The following is a 24693-nucleotide window of genomic DNA, read 5'->3' as shown; positions in this document are numbered from 1 at the left end:
ATAATAGGAGGAGAGAGAAAGGGGATAGAGAGATGGCGACATTCACCCTCCTCGCTGGATTCATACTCCGAAGAGGTACCTCGGAGTAAACGCCGGTGGTCAGCGAGCCCCCAACGTTATCGCTGCTCCACACGTATACGGGTGAGTCGGTCAAACGTTTCGGAGGTTGCAGTGCAGTGAGGTCTGGTCGTGCCTAGCCCCCGCTCATCGTCACCTGGACCGATGAGACTGATCCGCGTGTGCGGGCACCGTGAGTAGAATAAAAACCCACAGAAACTCTCTCTCCCACAAAACCAATATACTTACCTGGAGTCAACCTGTTTCTGTTCGGCCGCAACTATCCTCTAACCTACTAACCTGAGAAGAAAAGAAAAAATATATAATACATTTTAAAAATTAATACTTACCTAAGAGACGAATGAACTCTCAGAGTTTAAAGTCTCTCTAATTCAATACCTTCCTTCCTTCCCTAATACTTACCATTCCGTTCTTATTCAAACTCTCAATCAAATCCATCACCAACAGCTTCCGTTGTATTCGTGAGTCCACCTCGTTCCTAAGTAAGAGCCGACCCTGAGGTAATTATACAAACCAGTACCACTGAGCTAGCCATAACTTACACGTTCACAGCTCGAGGGGAAAACATGAAACACATAACGAGCAGAATAAATGACCTTTGTTGTTTCGGGCACAGAAAGGTTCTGAGAATTTTCATCACAGGAGATGCAATACATACACGCTAGCGACAGCTTACATTCTATGCAAGGGTGTTCGTTTACTTCGTGTACTTCGCAAATATTCTCTTTTCGCTATCCCTCTTTTTGCTTCTATTCTAGCGGCCGCATAAGTTGCCCGATATTGACAGCTCTGTTTGGGAAAGTGCACAAATGGACAGAACAAATGTATGGGGAAATGGAAATGCTTCCAATTTTCATCAATTTAAACCATATACAGACTATGGGATTGTAATGTACAGCATATCAAACAAATCTTAGAAATCTTCCGATTCGATTGGTATGCAAATCGTTGAAATCCGTTCGCAGCCAAGATAATTATTAACGTTAACTTTATTTCATAAAAACGTAACCTGTTTTCTGATTTGGCACACTTAATGTAAAACGTAGTCCTACGTTAAAATCTTTATTTATTTATTTTATTTCTTTATTTTTTTATTTCTTTTCCTACTGGATTTGAGGCAAACACCATCTTCGCAGGGTAGTTATCTGGCATTCTTGTAACATGCCCTGCACACCGTATTCGTCCAGCTTAAACCACCTTTCGAATACTGGGTTGGCCGAAGAGATGTGCGAGTTCATGGTTCATCCTTCGCCTCCATACTCCGTTTTCCTGCACGCCGCCGAAGATAGTTCTTAGTACTCGTCTTTCGAAAACTTCGAGCACTCGCAGGTCCTCCACGAGCATTGTCCACGTGTCATGCCCTTAGAGAACAACCGGTCTAATAAGCGTCTTGTACAGTGTACACTTTGTACTTTGGCTCAGTCTGTTCAACCGCAATTTCTTGTGAAGCCCATAGTAGGCACAACTTCCGCTGAAATACGCCTCCGAATCTCGCGGCTGTTGTCATTGTCGTCCGAATTCGTCAACAACCTCGAACTCATCGCCGTCAATGGTTACACTACTGCCTAAACGGCGTCGCATGTACTTTTTCACGCATTTATCTTTAATCCAATCTTCGCTGCTTCGCGTTTTAGTCTGGTGTACGCTTAAGCCACCGCTGCAAATGTTCTGCCGACAATATCCATGTCATCAGCAAAGCAGATGAACTGACTAGATTTGATGAAAATAGTGCCACCCGTGTTTATATCCGCTCGGTTCATAACACCCTGTAACGCTATGTTGAACAGCAAGCAAGAGATGCCATCACCTTGCCGAAGATCCACGTGGGATACGAATGAACTTGACTGTCCACCCGAAATCCGCACACACCACTGCGTATCATCCATCGTAGCTTTAATCAGTGATTAGACTGATTCCCGAGAAAGCCGTGCTCTCCCATAATTTTCCACAGCTCTCCGCAGCCGATGGTATCATACGCTGCTTTGGAATCGATGAACAGATGGTGCGTGGGGAGTCTGTATTCACGGCCATTCTGGAGGATCTGCCACAACGTAAAAATTTGGTCTATCATTGACGAAGCCGTCCTGATAACTTCCCACAAATCTGTTCGCAATTGGTGATAATTGGTGGAAAATAATTTGAGATAGCACTTTTTGGGCAGCATTGAGGACGGTGATCGTCGTCCTTTTTGTGGATCGGGCAGATAACCCCATCCTTCCAACTTCTTCTGCAATTGTTATGTATCCCAAATTCTCACAATCAGCCGGTGCAGACAAATGGTCAGCTTCTCCGGGCCCATCCTCATAAGCTTCGCCCGTATGCCATCCTTCCCAGCGAATTTATTATCCTTCAGCTGGTTGATAGCATCCTCAACTTCGCGTATCGTTGGAGCTGGCACCTCCTCCTCGTTTGTCTCACCGATGAAATTGCTTCCCCGCCGCCATGGTTCTCTGCCCTACCATTTAGGTGTTCCGATCGTCCGTCAGAACACTTGCATTATTATCCCGACACATTTAGGCTCACGGCACCAAGCCTTTGCGGGATGCGTTGGGCTTCTGCGCTTCCGATTCAGCTGCTTCAACACTCCATACTCTTCCTCCTCCAGGCAGCGCTTTTTCTCCCGGAAGATTTCGGAACGCTGCATCTTCTTCTGTCGATGTCTTTCCACGTTCTGACGAGTGGTACAGCGCAACTTAGCCGCCCGCGCAGTGTTCTCCTCATCCATCATCCTCTTACATTCATCGCAAACCACTCGCTCCGCTGAATACGTCCCACGTGCCCGAGTATGTTCTCTGCTACGCTTTTGATGGCTGTTTTAATGGTGTTCAAGGCTTCGATCAGCTCGTCCTCTTTCGGCAGCGCAGCTTCGAGCGAATGCACGTAATTTCCGGCGACATCAAGCCGCTTCAGCCGCGCGAGATTTAAACGAGGCGGACGTCGATATCGAATGTTGTTCACAATGGCGAGGTTTGGACGCATCTTCACCATCACCAGGTAGTGATCCGAGTCAACGTTAGCGCTCCGATAGGATCTGACGTCGATGATATCTGAGAAGAGATGATATCTGAGGCAGTCAATCAAAACGTGGTCGATTTGTGTAGGAGTTTATGCTGGAAGAAGGTACTACGAATGGCCATGTTTTTGGAGGTGGCAAAGTCGATAAGTCTATATTCATGTGAAGAAATATGATGAGATTTATAGAAATCGCATCAACCGTTTACACTAACTTGAACTTCTATAATGAATATATTCATATCTTAGGTGAATTTATTCACCTGAAGTAGAACTGCATCCAACTTTAGTGATTTCTCACCAGTGAGAAATTCACAAGCGTTAACATATGGTGAATTTATTCAAGTTATATATACCTCGAATAAGTGTATCATATTTATTATCACCCGTTTACACCTATTTTCACGTGAATAAATCCATCTATAGCAATAGATCTCCCTAATGTAAACCCGCCATTAGACATTGAACTTTCTTTTATGCTTCTGTCTTCTAAATAAGTTCAGCGGATAAAAATGCTTCCTTCCAATGCGACGGTTGAAATTGAACTTCCACCCTGCACAACAGTGCAGGTTGCTTGCGCTCGTACTGCATTCTCCCCACGGGTGGGGCGTATGTTGGGGTGTGTATCCTCGCGTTCGTCCTTCCGTTGTCTTCCTTCCACCACTTTCCTATCGGTCGTAAAATCAGTGCGCTGCGCTAAGCGGTGGACTGAACAGATCGTATTGACGCTCTAACTGCGCGTAAAATTCTTCCTTGTCATCATCGGTACTTCCGAGGTGTGGGCCATGCACATTGATGATGCTAATGTTGAAGAATCGGCCCTTGATTCTCAACCTGCACATTCGAGGGCTGATTGGCCACCACCCAATCACCCGCTTTCGCATCTCGCCTATCACTATGAGGCTGTACCCAGCTCGTGTTGCCGCAGCTCTGGTAGATGGTGTGACCATCCCTAACGTACGTATCGTTTAGCCCTTTCAGTACACCTCCTGCAGCGCTAAGACGTCGAACTTGCGGTTCTTCAATACGTCGGAGAGCACTCGAGTGCTTCTTGGAAGTTGGAAGATCGACAGTTCCACGTCCCTAGTTTCCATTCTATAGTCCGTTTTCGTCGCCTGAGCCCATGCCGATTGTTCCGGTTCGAATTCCCTTGTTCATTATTCATTGCTTGCTCTTTTTTATGGTGGCGGCCTGCAAGACCAATTCCCTGTCTCGCCGGAGGACCGTCGTGCCAGTACTGTTTAGAGTCCCACACTTATACGAGGACGGTGATTCAGCCGCCCCTAACCTGGAGAACAAACGCCGTTTTGAGCCGCCCCTAACCTGGAGAGAACAGACGCTCAGGTTTGTGAAGCATTTCCTCTGCCGCCTTGCTATGGTTTTACCGCGCCAGTGTTCGCCTTTTTTTTTAATAAATCTTATCGTTTTGAAATATTATTTTTGTGGTCCCGTGGCTGAGCGGTTAGCGTCACACATTATCATGCCGGAAGTTGGGGTTCGGTTCCCATTCTAGTCGGGGGATCAAAGCAATTTCTATTTCCGATTCTATGGGCGTGTTGTTTAGCATGAGACTTTTCGTGACGCAACCTACTTCATATTCGTAGTATATAAGTTCTTATTCATATTCGTATAAGTTCTTCTTCATATTCGTACCCTCAATATGATCCCGAAAGACGTAATCCTATGTCAAAAAACGAACGCCACTCTACGAAAAAAGTAACGAACAAGTAAGGGATTTCAAATGTAAATAACGCAAAATAGTCATTGCGATATATGTCATCACATATACCATTAGATAGGAAATTTTGTTTTTTGCTTCAAATACAAACAGTGAGGATAGTAAAACAGGTATACAACTACAAGTACACAAATATACAACTCGAAGTAGGTATGTTTACTGGATTTTACTCGCAACATATTTGCATACAATTCGTGCATTAGCCTCCATGATAGAGAAAAATTTCGTCGGAAACCAGTTTTAAAGAGTTGAACGTTGATAGAGATTTTATCACAAAGATTGTTATCTCATCATATCGTGTTCAATGCACGTTTCTATCATGTAGGATATGATATTCAGTACGTTGGTAATGTCGAAAAAAGACGGGTGGGTAATGTCGGGAACATAACCGGAGTGACGTAGGACTATACAAATGGGACTGCTTTTGCTAAATATATATTTTAAATATATTTTTTTATTTTCTTCTCCTACGTGAATACCTATCTAACTGAAAAATGGAATAGTTTACTATTTACTCTTTATGAACATGTTGGGGGTTCTGGTGTTGTGTTTTTGCGTTTTTTTACAAACTTACTCAATTTTTTCTCATTATCTCATAGCTGCTTCTTGATATTTTTCTGAAGTCTTTGTGCTTATTGAATATTCAACGCCGGGCATCTTTTGGCGTATGCACATATCGTAAAATCAAAATGATGGCTATGATAGTGAATGCATAGTGGTCCTCAGCTCATTCACTATCATATATTTCACTATTAAGCACATTACCGTACCTTAAACTGTGGTTTCGGAGACGAATGAATTGTAAGATTTGTAGTCTCCGCAAACAATGTAAATAAAAATGAAAAAAAAACTGAGGTTTTGGAGACGAACTTTACGATCTGTCGAGAAATAGATGATCTATAAGCGTTCTGAAAAACCTACAGTAAATACAGGGACGGATGACCTTCGGAATAAAGTCCGTTAAAATAAGAACAAAGCAGCAGGAAATACATAGCTCATCATGTTGCTCCTCAGTTATGTTTCTATACAATGCAGATGTAACGTCAGTCAATTTTCAACATCAGTTATCAATCAAAGAAAGCAGTTCTTGCTACCGAGAAAATTCGTGAATGCCATCCTGCATACAATGTGTTGTAATTTGAAGCCACTTTCAATTCGGGAACCATGCATGGGTTTGTGAAAACTGAATGATCGATTTAAAAGACCCCAACCTCCAATAAGTTCAAAAACAAGCATAAACAAAATAAATCAGTTCATATTATATGATATATTATGTCACTTTGGAATGCATTGGTATTGTGAATAACTTTTAATAACTCTTCTTTAAAAGGTTTAATTGCCCTGAAAAGTGCCGTGTTTTACGGTTGATGGTTTTGCCGCAAAAGCAGTCTGTATAAACAAACTTTTTTCTTTCTTCTACCTGCTGCCGTTTTGCGATTGCGTTTGCCACTCGCTGAAACTAGTTGTTGCCACCGAACCGAATGTGCTCTGTTCTGCAGGCGGGTTTTCTTATTGTCGTGAGCAGCTTTGCAAGCCAACTCGATCACTCAGGCGGCCGAAACTCTATAACCGCTGTTAGGTTTACTGGTGCTCCGGCATTAATCCGTTCGGCCTAGTTACCCTTGCGGAGCAATCAGTGAATGCGACCAACAGGGAACTGCAGACCTGCACGGTTCGAGTGGAACTTTGCCTTTCCCTTAACTTGTCCTCCTTTATCACGTCCACACGTCCACATTGCTGCTTCTGTTGGTTTGTTGATGTGATGCAATGCGATGTGAAACGATGCCAAACAACCATACTGATTTAGGGTTTGAAAGAGAATGATATATGTTTCAGCGGGTCCGCGCATTTTGTACTTCAGCGGTACACGCTCACAGGATAGAGACAAATCGGCAGACTCAGCCAAAGGGGCGAGTCCTACGAGACGAACGAATGAGCGTTAAAAGGCAGCGATGGCAAAAAAATACACTCATTACGATTTGTTCGCTCGTTGGAATCACATGCAGGTTGAAAAGGATCCTTTCCAGGATCACATCTTTAATTTAAAGAGTTTTTTGTTTTGTTATCACAATGATAGAAAGCATTGAACTGTATTTCGTAAACTCTTTTTTGGAAGGTTTAATTGTCCTGAAAAGCGCGGTGTTTTATGGAATGGTTCCAATTTAGAAAACTTAGTACTTGTGGTTTTGAAAAAAACCATTTCGGACGCCCTCGATGCCGCCTTGTTCTGGATTTGCCACCAAAGCAGTTTGTATAAAGAACAAACTTTTGACGTAGGACTACGTCTAACCGGAAGATATAGGGGGTGAAATGGAAATCTAGGCACTGAACAAGTAGGAAAAAATGCAAGATTTGGAACGCTTATAACTCGAGCATTTCTCAATAGATCGCAAAGGTTTTTGCATCAATTGATAGGAAATATATCTACGCATCTATCATAACGAATAACATTTCATTTTTCTTGAGATAAATAAATGAATAATTGTGAAATATCAAGCATTGTCAAAATGCACTATGTGCCCATTTTTGATTGGTCTATTTTGTGCTCCTCAAATCGTTCCGACCAAAACGGGCAACCAGAGCAGCAGCGAAATAGAATGAAGCGCGATTGGAAAGGAAAAAGAAAAAAAATGAACGAAACATTGGTCGCAGTCTCACACATGCGTAATTCTCGAGCCAGCCAGTCAACTTAAAAATCCCCGATCATTCTCATTCAAACCGTACACCACATCGGTTCGCATCACAACACATCAACAAACCAACCCAAGCAGCCATGTCTGGTCATGGTAAAGGAGGAAAAGTGAAGGGAAAGGCAAAATCCCGCTCGAACCGTGTTGATCTGGAGTTCCCCGCAAGGGTAGCTAGGCCGAGCGCGTTAGTACCAGTACACCAGTCCACCTAGCCGGCGTTATATAGTTTCGGCCGCCGAAGTGACCGAGTTGGCTGGTAAATCTGTTCGCGACGATAAGAAAACCCGTATTCGGAACAGAACACATTCGGTTCGGTGGACATCAAGACAACAGGCAGTTGCAGCGAGGGGCGAATGGCAAACGCAATCGCAAAACGGCATCAGGTAGCAGAAGAAAAAAGTTTGTTCTTTAAACAAACTGCTTCGGTGGCAAATCCAGAACAAGGCGGCATCGAGGGCGTTCGAAATGGTTTTTTTTTTCAAAACCACGTATACTAAGTTTTCTAAATTGGAACCATTCCATAAAACAAGGCGCTTTTCAGGGCCAATAAACCTTCCAAAAAAGAGTTTAGGAAATACAGTTCAATGCTTTCTAAAACAAATGGTCGTGATGTACGTACATGGGGATCAAAGACAGTGTAAAGATGTATTCCATGTACGGGGCTAGGTGGTAAGCCTTCATAAAAAAACGCAAAAACACAACGCCAAAGGTTCTTTTCAGAACCACCCACATGTTCATAAAGAGTAAACAGTAAACTAATCCATTTTCAGGTAGATAGGTAGGTATTCACGTAGGAGAAGAAAATAAAACAATATATTTAAAATATTTATTTAACAAAAGCTGTCCCCTTTTATAGTCCTACGTCACTCCGGTTATGTCCCCGACATTACCCACCCGTCTTTTTTCTTTTGCTACCTACTGTCGTTTTGCGATTGCGTTTGCCACTCGCCACTCGCTGCAACTGCCTGTTGTTGTCTTGATGTCCACCGAACCGAATGTGTTCTGTTCTGAATGCGGGTTTTCTTATCGTCGCAAGCAGCTTTACCAGCTAACTCGATTACTTCTGCGGTCGAAACTATATAACGGCGGCTAGGTGGACTGATGCACTGGTACTAACGCGCTCGGCCTAGCTACCCTTGCGGAGCTATTGGCGGATACACCTACGGGGAACTACAGACCAACACGGTTCGAGCGGGATTTTGCCTTTTCCTTCACTTTTCATCCTTTGCCATGTCCAGACATGGCTGCTTGTGTTGGTTTGTTGATGTGATGTGATGCGAAACGATGTGGTGTATGGTTTGGATGAGAATGATCGTTACGGCAGCGGAGCGGGGATTTTTAAGTTGACTGGCTGGCTCGAGAAGTACGTATGTGTGAGACTGCGATCAATGTTTCGTTCTTTTTTGACGTAGGATTACGTCTTCCGGGAACATATTGGGGTACAAATTGAAAATCGAAAATCGAGCCCATCGTGAAAGTTGTCCAATTTCAAACGCTTATTGCTCAGTCATTTCATGATAGATTGATGAAATTTTTGCGTCAATCGATTTCGGCACTCCATAACAAGTTTTTATATTGAAAAAAATAATATATATCATGAAACTAACTATCGAACAATTGAAAAATCTCAACCTCTATCCTAACGGAAATACCCACTTCTGATTGGTCAAGATTTACGACACATGCGGCGGGTCCCTAACAGAGACATCAAAACCAAGCTGCCTGGGTTGAATCGGCATTGCAAATACATGAAAGTAGGGGGAGCTGTTGTTCCTACCGAAATGTTTTCCCTAACAGAGACATCAAAACCAAGCTGCCTGAGGGAAATCGGCATTGCAAATACATGAAAGTAGGGAGGAAATTTGTTCCTACAGAAATGTGTCCCCTTACAGAGACATCAAAACCAAGCTGCCTGGAAGAAATTGGCATTGAAAATAGATGAATGTAAGGGGGACTTTTGTTCCTACCGAAATGTCCTCCTAAAAAAGACATTTATATCAAAGTGTTTAACGATGTAATCCTTCAAACAAATCCAAAACCAACAGATAGCCTAACGGAATCCTACGTCAACTAGGCGGTCGTGCCTCGGACACAACCTTCCTGTGACTTTTTTTTTCTTTTTCCTTTCCAATCATGCTTCATTGTATTTCGCTGCTGCTCCGGTTGCCCGTTTTGGTCGGTACGATTTGAGGAGAACAAAATGGACCAATCAAAAATGGGCACATAGTACATTTGGACAATGCTAGATATTTCACAATTGTTCAATTATTTATCTCAAGAAAAAATGAAATGTTACTCGTTATGATAGATGCGTAGATATATTTCCTATCAATTGATGCAAAAACCTTTGCGATCTATTGAGAAATGTTCGAGTTATAAGCGTTCCAAATCTTGCTTGTATTGTGGCTATTTTCGGGCAGTGTTCGTCTCAATCAGATTAATTATTCCAGAATATTCACAAAAACGTTCCCAACAGTCAAACTATCCAACCAACATATTGTTGAAGTAATTTTTTTCCAAAATATATATTTTTGGTGAAGGCTCATAAGTGACAGCGTGACAGGGCCGGGAGTAGAATATGTTGACACCAATGACACCGCACCAATGCGTTACTATCAATGCTTCTAGTTTAGAGTTTTAGCCGTTGTCAATTTATTAACTCGTAGATTCGCGCACCCGTGGTTTGCTATCGCGGTTGCTATTGTATCGCTTCTTTTTCGCACCGTAGGTTGCTAAATACGATTGCTACTTCTAAGGAAAATGATAAGTGTTTGTTTGTTTTTTGCTATCTCTGTGAGCTTCGAATAAGAAAAAAAAATATGGAAAACCGGGAAGTTTTTTCCAAATATATTTCTGAGTCTAACGACGACGAAAATCAGTTCTCGGAACAATTATCAATTCATTCATGGCAAACATCAATGCCAAACGGTGAATGTAACCGCGGTGGTTCCCGTCTTGGGAAACGACCCAATATTGATCGTCGAGCGGAAGCAGGTGCCATCCGATTGTTCCACGACTATTTTTCTGAAACACCGTTGTATACAGCTGAGCAATTTCGTCGGCGTTATCGGATGAGTCACAGTTTATTCCTGATAATAAATTAAAATCGGAAAAGAAAAAGGTTTTCCAGGCATACTTGGGTCACTTGATTGCTGTCATTGGGAATGGCGGAACTGTCCTGCAGCATGGACGGGACAATACAAGGGTAAGGAAAAGAAACCCATTCTAATTCTCGAAGCTGTAGCCTCGTATGACTTGTGGATCTAGCATGCTTTCTTCGGCATGCCAGGATCCAATAACGACATGACAGTGTTGCATAGATCGCCGTTGTTTTCAAACATTTATACCGGTAAAACACCACCAGTTACGCTTGAAGTAAATGGCCGCACGTACAACACCGGATATTATCTAGCAGACGGAATTTACCCTCCCCTAGCCACGCTAGTAAAGACGATTTCAGCGCCTGTTGGCCAGAAACGCAAGGTGTTTACGACTATCATTACACCCCGGTGCATACCACCCTGGACAAATCAGCTGTGTTGTCTGGTGTGAACGACCAGCAAATACCAGACAAACAAAACCCGACAGACAAAACATGGCAAACAGAAACAACGGAAACAATCCAACCATGTGCGAAAGGGAAACGAAAACAACATCGGAGAACAGCGAACAACAATTTGAAATCTCACCACACCCGAAGATCAACGGAGAGTAAAACATCGCACATGGGAGAAATAACAACAATAACATCAACGCGCTGTGAAATCGTACTCCAGCGGAACGAGATCAGTCGAGGATTGACCACCACAGGAGAATTTTAATGTACTGTATACGCGTCGAATGATTGTCGGTCGAATAAGTCCAATGTAATTTAATGTTTAATGTTTTAATATAATTAATATTGTAATGTCGTATGTAATGTTGTGAAATAATAAGTGTAAATCGGATATACGTATAAAATGTTGTGAGTTGTGTAGAATAAAATGTAACGCCGAAATGAACACGATATGTGTCGACAACTGTTACCGGTGTTTTCATTGGAGAGAGCAAGGAAATCAGCTGATTGAAGCGTAACAGATTGATGTGAGATGCTGGTAATGGTAATGGTAATGAATTAGAGAGACTTTAAACTCTGAGAGTTCATTCGTCTCTTCGTGTGAGATGCTGGATGCACTTAGTTGCATATAAACAGTGCAAGTTCGATTTTCTACCCAACTTAAGTCGTCGCCATGATAAGCGATTACGCACGTAATTAATGCAGTGTTGGACGTGGAATTGGGCATTCAAAGGTATTCCTGTCCAACACAAGGTATGTTTTTGTTTCCTTCGATATGAACTTTGTTGCCATCATTTGCATTCATATTTTTTCCCTTTTGTACAGTATTTCGCAGAAAAGCAAGAGTCAGCTAGAAAGGATGTCGAGCGCACTTTTGGAGTATTAATGACTCGATTCGCTATTTTGAAAAACCCTGTTTCTGCCGCTATACTCGGATTCGGACGAATTTTAGAAATTAAACTTCAACTCCTTTGAACTTTAAAAACTTCCCTAAAATTCACGACCAATTTATTCCGTGTTCATTTAAACTGGATGACTAAACTCGAACAGATACTTTCTTCGACTGACTTGTGTGACGACCGGCAGAATTCAACACAACTATATTGCGAGAGAAGAGATCACAAAAATTCTCCGATAATCCCTAAATCTATGACTGCGTTAGCGCGATCATTATCATGCGACCGAAAGAGACGGATCTACTCCAACTATTTGTGGATCACATGTTGGTTCTCAAAACTAAACAGTATACTTTTTATCTCTCGCTCAATCATATGCCGGCCGCCTTGAAATGCCTTCGATTTGAATTCTTTTTTTTTTACGCTAGATACCGTTATACAATTCGGTTTGTTTTGACTGTGAAGTGAGACTGCTACGATTGCTGTGTCTGGTTCTATTATGTCTGGATTGTTGTGTCTGGCGTTGCTGTATTCCTGTGGTGACTGCTTCTGGTATTTCTCGCTATTGTCCCTGGAATTGCGTTGACCTTGAACTCTGTTCCTTTGTTTCAAATCAGCTGATTTGTTGGCGACTGTATTGCTGCTACTACGGTTGTTGATTCTGTTACTGCTGTTTCTGTTGCGATCTGTGATACTGCTGTTGTTTCTGGATGTTGCTTCAACTGGACCGATTATTTACGTTGTTGGAATTCCTTGACACCAGGACCGCTTTTGATCTTCTAATAATGTTGACTTTATTTTCGTGACTGTGACGGATGCTCATTGCATTCCGCTTGTGTTGCTTATGCGTTGCTGCTGTGTCGCTATCAGATAAAATAAGAACGGCTTTTTTATTCTGTATTTATTTAATAGAAAACGACTTGCCTGGACTGCGGAGGCCACAATGACCTCCGCTGATGCCGTCTGGCACCACTGATGTTCCCTCAGGGTTAACGAAAGGCAGCATATGATGACTGTTCGATGGTGGATGTTGAAAATGACGGCATAAACATTGTTGACGAGATGATCGCCGAAACTAGCTGGCCATGCTTGACGACGATCAAACTGTTATGTTTGGAGAATGAATAGCGCTCTTCACCTCTAGTGCCGTCACGGGTACCTCAAAATGTCAAAATAGCTGCACTTAGTTTCTGTTTTGATTGGGCGCACAAATGCGCTGGCGTTATACGCCGATGTTAATGGACGAACTGGACTAGAGCTAGATGCACTAGCACAACTGTTTGCTTGCTTCATGCAACACAACATGCAACCAACACCGAAACAACACAGATTACCTCAGTTTTCTGGAACTGGTTTCAAATACGAATTCGCCAAGATTGGTTTGCGATTGAGATAGACTGAGAAAAAAAATACGGATAAGCTTTTTGAAAAATTTTAAGGTACATAACTTAACTGAAATGCGGAGGCCGACCTCGACCTCCGCCCTTGGGGGAGCCCTAGTTCTCCCCATCGCCCGAAACTGTATTATCCCGAATAGGCAATATGCAAATTTTCGAGATTGCCCTACGAAAACTGCCGTACTTTGTTCGCACTGTTACAACGCGTACGTTACCATCCGGTCCAGCGTGAATTTCAGTCACTCGTCCTAGATGCCACTTTAATGGAGGAGTGTTGTCCTCCTTTAGGACCACCATTGTTCCAACTGCAATGTTGTCCTTCTGCCTTGTCCATTTAGTACGATTGTGGAGGTTGGACAAGTACTGTTCTGACCATTTTATCCACATGCTTTGAACATAACGCTGAACTTTTTGCCATGCGGACAAACGATTCTCCATAATACCTTGTAATCCTGGTTCTGATATTGCGGTTAGAGGTCTGTGTATCAGGAAGTGCCCAGGGGTCAGGGCCTCAAAATCATCTGGATCATTGCTCAAAGGGGTGAGCGGACGCGAATTGAGGATTCCTTCAATTTGTGCTAATATCGTCACCATTTCGTCGTACTTCAAAATATGTGTTCCTATCGTGCGTTTAAATAAAGTTTTGAAGGATTTCACAGTTGATTCCCACAGTCCACCAAAATTTGGGGAACGTGCTGGGATGAATTTGAATTCTATCTCCTTTTCTACGGCATCCTTCATTACTGTTTCCTGGAACTGCTGGTCATTGAATAATTTACGGAGCTCTTGCAGTTCCCGCTTCGCACCCACAAAATTGGTGGCATTATCGCACATTATTAGACTAGGTCTTCCACGTCGCGATACAAATCTTCTTAGAGACGCCAGAAAGGCCTGTGTGGTTAAATCCGCCACAAGCTCAAGGTGTACTGCCTTCACGACCAGGCATACATACACTGCTACGAAGCTCTTCACAGGACGACTTCGACGATTTGGATAAGCCACATAAAACGGGCCACAATAGTCTACCCCAACTCTTTGGAACGGTGAGCATGGGGTCACTCTTTCTGGTGGAAGGTCCGCCATTAGTTGTTCGTGTATTCTTGGTTTTGCTCTAAAGCATGCCACACAATTGTGAATCACCTTCCGTGCTAGATTCCGTGCGTTCACGGGCCAGAAACGCTCTCTTACTGCCGAAACTAATATTTGCTGTCCCGCATGACACAGCTTGCGATGGTAGTGTGTAAGTATTATCTCAGCCAATGGATGAGGATGATCTATCACGTACGGATGCTTGCGGCTGTTTGTAATGTTTGCATGACTAAGCCGGCCGCCAACACAAATTAATCCATTCATTAAAACTGGATTCAGTGAAATGATTCGGGAGGAAGGTTGCAACTGACGACCATTTGACAGGTCTGCCATTTCCTGCGGAAAACTCTCCTGTTGTGAGAGCCGAACTACCTTGTGTAAAGCTTCTTCATATTCGTAATACGTAATTGCTCCTGTTCGTCGACTGACGTGATTAACCTTTTGAGCATTGTAACGGAAACGATAGATGATTGCTACGATACGAATTAAATTCGGCAGCGCTGATTTCAAGCTGAATATTTCGCTCGGCGGGGTTGATTGCAGAATAGCAATGACAGCACTTTTCTTCTCCATAATTGTTTGATCTAGTTCTTCTTCGTGGATTTGACCACCCTTTGGCCAGTGGGATTCATCGAATATTAGCCAGGAAGGACCACGGAACCACAGCGTCTGATAATGGAGTTGCGCCGGGATCATTCCTCTCGAGATTATGTCGGCAGGATTTTCTACTCCTGCTATATGCTGCCATATCCCGTCTCTTGTAAGATGCTGAATTTCGGAGACTCGATTTGCAACAAATTCCTTCCATCTTGAAGGTGGCGACGCAAGCCAGCATCTCACTATCGTAGAATCCGTCCAAAAGTAGGATTGTGGTTTGATTCGAAGACTGGTTATAACTTTGTCGTACAGATGCGACAATAATAACGCCGATGATAGTTCAAGACGTGGAATCGACTGTTTTCTTTTATTTGTTTTTAAATTCTCTAGAGGAGCCACCCTGGATTTTGACGTTAATAGCTGCACATTCACTTGTCCGTCTCCATAAACTGTTCGCACAAAAATACAAGCTCCATACGCTTTCTCCGAAGCGTCGCAGAATCCATGAAACTGCACTACGTTCGCATGGTTGCCGATTCCAACCCAACGAGGCACCGATATTCCGTCGATTGCTGCGAGATTTCTTCTAAATTCGATCCAATATTGTTCAATATCGACGCTCAGTTTGTCATCCCAGCCGTATTCTTGTTTCCACAGTTCCTGAAGGAATATCTTCGCTTGGATGATGACCGGACCAACTACCCCCAATGGGTCAAACAGTCGTGAGATATCAGCTAGTATCGTTCGCTTCGTGATAGTCGATGAAGTCCATGCAGGTGTGCTGAAACGGAAGGTATCTGTTCGGGGCTCCCAAATCAAGCCCAACGTTTTCACTGATGAATGAGCTGAATCCAAATCTAAAATGGTTCGATCGTCACGTAGATGACTAGGTACGCTTTTCAGGATCGCCTCGCAATTAGAATTCCATTTGCGCAAAGAGAATCCACCTGATTCCAATAATTCTATCAATTCCTTCACTAATTTTACGCCATCTTCGAAGTTGTCCGTTCCGGTCAGCAAATCATCTATGTAGAAGTCTTGCTTTAACACCCTTGCCGCTGTTGGATATTTATTTACTCCCTCATCTGCCAATTTCTGTAGGCACTTCGTTGCCAAATATGGAGCCGAAGCCGTACCATACGTAACTGTAGCTAATTCAAACGTACGGATTGGTTCTATCGGTGAATCTCTCCACAGTATTCGCTGTAGTCGCTGATCTTCCGTGTGGATACCTATCATGCGATACATCTTCGCTATATCAGCGACTATAGCACATTTATGGACCCGAAAACGCAGAATGATGTCCAACAAATCCTCTTGGACAACTGGACCGACCATTAGTGCATCATTCAACGATACTCCTGTACTAGTTTTACAGGAGGCATCGAAAACAACACGTAACTTTGTTGTGGTACTATGCGGTTTCAAAACGGCATGATGTGGAAGGTAGAAGCCTGTCTCTTCCTTTTCATCCTCGCTGATAGGTTTCATGTGTTCGAGTGCTAAATATTCGTGAATGAATTCTGTATACAGTTTCTTGAGTTCTGCATTCATCGAGAATCTTTTCTCCAGTCTCATAAAACGTTTGGCTGCAACATCTTTTGAATTTCCGAGCTGATTAATCAACATTTTTTTCTTAGGTAACGTCACTATGAATCTCCCGGTTTCATCTCGTACTGTCGTTTTTTCAAAGAACTCCTCACATGCTGTCTCTTCGAGAGAGTAAGTGGTTTTCGATCTACACGTTTCCAATTCCCAGAATTTAGTCAGTTGCTCTTGGATGTCCATTGAAACACTAACATGGACCATCGACATTGATGGACCGCACGTATTCTCAGGAATTTTGCCAGCAAGAACCCATCCAAATAACGTGTTCTGCATTGCAGGTCCCTCTGACGTTGCCTTCTGTTGTCCCTCACGTAACAGCTCAAAATAATACTCTGCTCCGATAATGATATCAATTGGACTGGATTCATAAAATAACGGATCAGCTAATAGCGTTGACTCAGGAAGTTTGAGGATCGATGGATTGAAGCTAGAAGTTGGCAGCGACACAGTTAGCCTTGGCAGCACATAAAAGTGCATGTTCGTAGAATATAGCGATATGGTTTTCGTTCTGGCTGCTACTTCCGCACTGACTGCTGTAGTTGACGTGAACCGACTAGATCCTATACCTTGGACAACTAGATAGGATGGAGTTTTCTTGAACCGCAAACTTTCAAGAAATGTGGAAGTCATGAGGCAATGCTGGGATCCAGAGTCCAGTAGTGCTCGTGCTAACTTGAAATTTCCGCAAGAATCTGTCACTTTAACAATCGCCGTTGATAAGAGAATGTTGTGTGTGGGTGTAACGGGTAAAGTGGTGTAGGTTTGACTTACAGTGACCAGACCTGTAGTGGGTTGTGTGGGTGTGCTATGCGAGGTGGCAGACGTAACAGGTGTATTGTTGGTCGACGGTTGATTTTGTTGAATCTGATTCGAGCGTGTGAATTTTGGTTGTCGAAAATGTTGGTCTATTGTCGCGGGTCTTACTTGCGGTGAGGGAACTGGGGATCTTACCTGTCCTACGTGTAACATGGAATGGTGGCGCTGCTGGCAGTGGTGGCACAATCCTTTCTCGCAGGTCCTTGAGAAATGTCCCGGGTGAAGGCAATTACGGCACAGTTTGTATTTCGCTACTGCTTCGATTCGCTCAGAAATTTTCATTTTTTGGAATTTAGCACATTTAAAAGCAGAATGCCAAGAATCGTTACAGAATGGACATCGAACACCTTTTCCATACGTGGTGTGACACACTGATAGTTTCGGTTGACGGAAATCTGGATTACTAGGTTTTGATGACGCTACAGCCTGTAATACTGCACAGTGATTACGCAGAAACTCAAGTAGATTGTTGTATGACGGGGCATCCTTAGAATTATGATGTGTTTCCCAGTGACGTAACGTGACTGTGTCCAGTCTTGAGCCTACCATGTATGCCAAAATGGTGCTCCATTCTGCGGTTTTCTGACCTATTTTTTCTAGCATCTGTATATTTCTTTCAAACTCGCTAATGAGGTGGTTTAATCCCTCATAGCTTTCCCGTTTCAATACATCCAACGAGAATAAAGAATCCAAATGCGCCTTGACTATAAGTTTCTTATTCTCATAGATTTTCTCCAATGCCTCCCATGCTACTTCATAGTTAGCTGCTGTCTGCTCAATGGAGCTTATTTTCTGAAGGGCATCTCCAGAGAGTGAAGAACGAAGATATGTGAACCGATCCATTGGTGTTAACTGCGTGTTGTTGTGTATGAGACTGCGAAACGTGTCCCTGAATGTTACCCACTCACGGATCTTTCCACTAAACACCGGTAGATTTATTTCAGGAAGCTTGACCTTGGAAAAGGATCCACCTGATTGCCTTGTTTGAGGACAGTCATCATCGTTTGAAAATGTTTGCCGTTTTCTCATCTGTAACTCAAGCAGTTCTGCCTTGAGGTTGCAAAACTCATCGTCAAACTCCTGTAACACTCTGAAGTTCTCCTTCTCGCGTTCAGCTTCTGCAGTCTCTTCTTCACCGCACTTCGTTGACTCATCCTCCAACAGCATCTCGATTTTTGCTCGGGTCTCTAGAAAATCCTTTCCTACTTCCTCCAGCTTCTGAAGTCGCACACTGATTTGTCGATTATCTCTTTCTGAGCTGTAGTTTTCCAAGAATAATCTGATTAGATTCACACTATCCCTCAATTGACGCTCCTTCTTCAGTAATGACCTCAAGTTGGCACTCATTTTCACTTCTCACTGCACTGCACCGGAAAAGTGAAATTAATCACTTTTCAATAATAAATTGACAGATCAACCCAAACGTTCCACCCACGCGACCTCACGCGACACTTCCGATAGACAATGACGAGCAATGGTATGAATAAACAGCGGAAAATATTCAACAATTCAACGATTTTTTGAAGAATGGAATACAATAATACAACCTCTGCTACTTGCCAGAAATAAAACTCGCATGCATTTATTTATTTATTTTCATTTTATTTCAACACCACGGTCGGTCACATGCAACAAACCACCTCCCTTTCTTCATGCAGTACTTCTCTGAGTATTCTTTTATGCAATTTCATCTGCCTTCCAAACTCTCGAATAGCTAATTCCTCCTCCAGGTATTTGCTCCAAATGATCCCCAGCAGCAGCATTCGCTGTTCACTCCAGCAATAGTGGCTAAATTTCTCCTTTTAATCAACTTTTAATTTCACCGAATTTGTATGGAAAAATTCACTTTTCACAATGTCCGCGAACAATTAGTTTTGTTGTCCGATCAATAGAACACAATAGCGTTCTATACGACTTATTGTCCACAGATAATTCGTCCGAATATACGATCCGTTATCTATAATCCGGAGATCCGGTTCGAAGGACCAATGTTTCTGCCGCTATACTCGGATTCGGACGAATTTTAGAAATTAAACTTCAACTCCTTTGAACTTTAAAAACTTCCGTAAAATTCACGACCAATTTATTCCGTGTTCATTTAAACTGGATGACTAAACTCGAACAGATACTTTCTTCGACTGACTTGTGTGACGACCGGCAGAATTCAACACAACTATATTACGAGAGAAGAGATCACAAAAATTCTCCGATAATCCCTAAATCTATGACTGCGTTAGCGCGATCATTATCATGCGACCGAAAGAGACGGATCTACTCCAACTATTTGTGGATCACATGTTGGTTCTCAAAACTAAACAGTATACTTTTTATCTCTCGCTCAATCAAACCCAGTAGGAGTGGAGTAGAGTAAAGACTATTTGAATAGTGTTATGCGAACATATATCCACAACTCCACAACATGATCATTGAAGATGAACGTGAAGATGCTGTGCCCTCCGATGAATCGAAAGACAGTGTCTATGAAGTATCGAGACCTGACGATACTTTTGCAGCGTTCCTGAATCGATACAAAAAAGTACATGATACTAGGCTTCCCCATGAGCTGCAAAACGACCTAATTGAGCATCTTTGGAATATGAAAAGAGACGAAGAATAGTTTCATAAAATTATTTAGTATTAAATAAAATTATTAATAAATATTAAAAAAAAAATCATTATTATTTATTGGAAGTCAAAAACATCATCGCCTAAAGACATCGATTCTGATTCCAATTCCTGTTTGGCAAATTCTCTGGTTTCGTTTAAGATGGGCTTTTGCTCTAGCAAGTAATACTTCTTCGCAGTCGTACTCAAACCTTCTAGGTTCATGGACATTATGGTATGATTTGCCATCCTGGTCAAAGCTACTGCCTTTTGCTCGCTGAAGGTAAGACGTTCATTTGCAACATACGCTAACATTTTGCCAGCTTGAGCCATTTCAGTTGCTGTGTTAGAACCAACCTCTTGGTTCAACTTCCGAGCTTTGGATGCTTTCTGGCCAATCGGACGATTGGAATGCGAAGGGCCAGAATCTGCTTCGTATATATCGTCTAGGGCCAAATTAACATTCTCTGCAACGCATGTTTTCCGATTACTTGATATCTGATAGAAGAAAATTTTCATCAATTCATGAATACATGCATACATAAATATATTTTCATTATTTAGATATACAAACTTTTACGGTGTGATATTGTTGCCATTTTGGAGCGCTTTGGAGAATGATGTAACAATGCATTAATGTAAAAGGTTTTTTTCCGTTGTTGCAAACAATGCAATGGCTTGCTTGATAGCATCTCCACTTTGGCCACGATTCATGATTTGGGCAACACATCCAGCAAAATTTGCGACGACTCTGTTGATTTGGTGCCATCGAGCTTTTATGCCAGTAGGGGCACGTAGTTCTGGATTTACCATCACTTTTCGTTCGGTGCAGATCTCCAAAAAAATTTCGAATACTCGATCGTATAGTGTTTTTGCACATTGATTAATACCGACACTGGCGTTCTGTGAAGTTAGTGGTTAGGGTTGTCAAAATGTCTGTAACAACGCATTGGTGCGGATGCCCTAAGTAAAAGTTTATAGATCGGGTAGGAAGGAGCATCATTAAACGTTCACATCGGCGTTTCTGAGGAACAGGTATAGATGAAGCAGAAGATCAGGATCACGGCTACCTAAGATATCCCGGACGGGGATATCCGATTGTCTGCCTTGTGCCCTCAATGCTCTGGAAAGCTGAGAGCGAGCAGCATGGAACCGGATACACGACCAGACAATATGCTCGATGTCGTGGTAGCCATCGCCACAATCACAAAGATTGTTTGCTGTGAGCCCAATGCGATAGTGATGCCCGTTTAGGTTGTGGTGATTGGACATAAGCCGAGATATCACGCGAATGAAATCACGACCTACGTTCAATCCCTTGAACCATGCACTTGTCGAGACCTTAGGGATAATCATGTGCAACCAACGACCGAACTCCACATGCGCTGCCAACAAACAAGTGATTGTAAGTGAAGCGATTGTTGGTTATGATACAACAGTAGAGTAATTTATTATCTTCGGCCAACTTTCCATTTCATAGGACCTTCTCTCCTACACGGTTCATGCAACTTTATTATAGGCTCTAGGAACCGATCAACAATTATCAGTGATTTGTGCGTACCAAGAAAGACCACATCACCAATAAGAAGAACTTATATACTACTGTTAGATTTAGTCATAAAAAACGGACTGGAATGTTATGTTTTCCACTAGCTTAGGTTCTGAGAGAGATACGAAGAATCAACGAAATAACGAAGACTAACTGATAGCCGATGGGCAGTATAAAACTCTGTGGAGTTATCCTCAGAGACTAATTACCTTTGCGTTGAAGTTCATTAAAAAACAAGAACAGATCAAAACAAGCTTTCTGCTTTACCAAAATACAGATCGAACAGTACAAACGAATTTAATCCCCACTATTTTTGATCGGTCAATGAACTGGACAACTAATGTCGTAACCAAACCGAGCGGTCCTCCCGAGCTGTGAGACCAGTGCGCGAGTATAGGAGGATTAAACATTCTCCTATAATATCCTGAAGAATAAATACTGTAATTGATATTTCAAAAAATGCGGAAAGCGAACATGTGCCCAGCCTCAAGTAAAGTATAACGATCCAAAACCTAACATCACCCAATTTCGCATTTCGCACCTTATTTTGAAATAACTTTGCACTTGCTACTGCCAAAGCCCACTCTGTTCATGAATTCATGACGCGCAGCAAGGGGAAAGAACTGAACCATTTCCAGCATATGGCGCACTTGGGGCAATATTGTGGAATAGGTTATCGCTGGATGCATTCATATTGTTACTGGTTTTATCACTCATCAATATTTATTGGAATGTGCAACTTTTTTATGCCATTTGTGCCGCATCAACCGGCAGCGTTCCGCTATATGTAGTGGAATGAAAATATAAATACCAATCGGTATCGATATCGGGATAAACAGTTGAGTTGCGGTTTCGCAGAGTGTTTGCGCAGAAATTCCCAACTAACGCTAGTCAGAAGGACATGCTGAACCTCCAACCGTTTAATCCGCACTAATGGCCTTCGTTCGAAACGAAAAAAAAGGCAAATGAAGTTAAAAAAATCTAAATGACCTTTCTAATTTTAAATTTATCCATCGTGTAAAATCTGCTGAAACATTAATAAGATTTAGGTTTCCATTTCGTGCAGAATTCTCAATGAAACCCTTCGGCATAAATGATTAGTTTTCTCCCCGGAGGGTGCATTTCCAATCGCCCAACGTTCGAGAAGAAATTAAACTGTCATCGCAAGAAGTACAGCTCACAAATTAATATACCACTCAGCGATTATACCGCCAGTAGCACTCCTGGGGGGTGGGGAGATTCAAAAGTCGCATCCACCCAATAGGGTTCAACTCTTTTCCGTAGCAAAAACCGGGAAATTTATTGACGCCTTCCAACTGTAGCGAACGGCAGTGAAGTTAAACGAGGCAAAGTAAAAATTTTACCTCTGATTATGGAAAATGTAATATCTGGAAACTAATCTAGCATGAAAAATTAAATCAATTCTTAGAATGTGATCACAAGCAAGCAAGCAGCTGGCAAACACTTGCGGAAGGCGAACGGAATCCAGCCTCCCGCCAGAAAGGTTTGACTCAATTTGCTAGGGTGAGAAAATGGGAAATAAATAACGACACACTTACAGCGTAAACAGTTTATTTTAGTCACATTCCGAGTGGTGGTGATTTTTGCCTTCACACTCCCGCCAGAAGTTCGCCAAAGTCAAACGGAAGCCGCATCGATCGGGATCCAGAAGGTACATTTCACAAGAGGATTACCGAGACGGAGGCTGGATGGAATTTTCGTCGAAAATTTAGTGATTATTTCCGTTATCCCTCTTCCTGGGTTGTCCGCTTTCCATTTAACTTGGGCGCGGAAAACAGCCGTCCCTCATTTCGCTGCTCGGGATCCTTTTTCACCCATTGGCGGGCGCAAAATTGATGCGTAGGGTGTGCTGACATGGAGCACTTTATTCGTCATTTGTAGAAGAGGGTTTGGGGTAGAAATATGTCTTCGATGAAGCTTAACTCGGACAAAGTTGTGTCGTTTTTTTTCGTTCGATTCCAGAAATATTTTTTTTCTGCTTTTCTCAAACTATTACTATGAGGTCGTTTTTAGATATGTTACATCTCTACACGCTACATTGGGAGTGCAGCATTACCACTCTTCTCTTACCTGAATTCGATATTCGAGCAGATTCTTTTTTAACTTAACTATTTATAATCAACTAGCTGGCCCGGCAAACTTCGTCCCACCCAAAAATTATTTATCATTATCACATTCACGTTTCCTGACTAAGCGCACGTTCATGGCCCCAATCGCAGAACTGTTAATAGATTGATCTTCTAATCTACCCTTTAGAATTATCTTTTACTATAAAATTCCTAGTACTTCTACCTAAACTCGTCATTATAATATCAGATTATTGTAAGACACAATTCTCGTTCAAGATTTTTCAATCACTTGCAAATAACATGTTTCTCCGTTACATGAAATGAATGTTTGATACATGAAATGTGATAGAATGAAGACAGCTCTAAATCGCAGTTTTGCTCTTATCAACACATTCGGTGATCCATTTTTATTTATATAGATAGAAGAAGATATACGAGTGCGATTTATCACATTAAAATCTATTTCCACTTCCGACCCCCTTTCCATTTCACAGGAGGAGGGAAACATCATAGAGAAATTTCTCGTACCCAAAAACCTCAACATGCCAAATTTGGTTCCATTTGCTTGATTAATTTTCGAGTTATATAGAATTTTGCGTTTAATTTGTATGGCAGCCCCCTTACAGAGGGGAGAGGAGTGTCGATTCACCATATAAACGTTTCGTGCCCCCTATAACCTCCACATGGCAAATATAGCTCAATTTGCTTGATTATTTCTAGTGTATACAGAAATTTGTGTTTCATTTGTATGGAACCCCTTCTTAGAGAGAAGGAAGAGTGTCAACTCACCATAGAAACGTTTTGTTCCCCCTTAACCTTCAAATGCCAAATTTGGCTCGATTTGCTTGATTAGTTCTCGAGTTATGCAAGAATTGGTGTTTCATTTGTATGGGAGCCCCCTTAGAAAGATGGGAGGGGTGTTGAACCACCTTAGAAATGTTTATTTCCCCCTAAAACCTCCACATGCCAAATT

At 42.3% G+C, this 24693-nt stretch overlaps 1 protein-coding gene across 1 annotated transcript; it reads right to left on the bottom strand.

The window, feature by feature from the left end:
- Positions 1-13466: 13466 nt before the first annotated feature.
- LOC129782412 (uncharacterized) lies at positions 13467-18824 on the bottom strand. The gene has a single exon (XM_055789615.1). The coding sequence runs from the start codon at positions 18822-18824 to the stop codon at positions 13467-13469; it is 5358 nt and encodes a 1785-aa protein (XP_055645590.1).
- Between the last annotated feature and the right edge of the window lie 5869 nt (positions 18825-24693).

The sequence above is a fragment of the Toxorhynchites rutilus genome, chromosome 1, assembly GCF_029784135.1.
Source record: "Toxorhynchites rutilus septentrionalis strain SRP chromosome 1, ASM2978413v1, whole genome shotgun sequence".
Taxonomy (NCBI): Eukaryota; Metazoa; Arthropoda; class Insecta; order Diptera; family Culicidae; genus Toxorhynchites; species Toxorhynchites rutilus.
This window is presented reverse-complemented; position numbering and strand designations above follow the sequence as displayed.

Bases quoted from the DNA above. Each gene is read 5' to 3' on its own strand.
- LOC129782412 (XM_055789615.1), bottom strand. From the start codon at position 18,824: ATGAGTGCCAACTTGAGGTCATTACTGAAGAAGGAGCGTCAATTGAGG.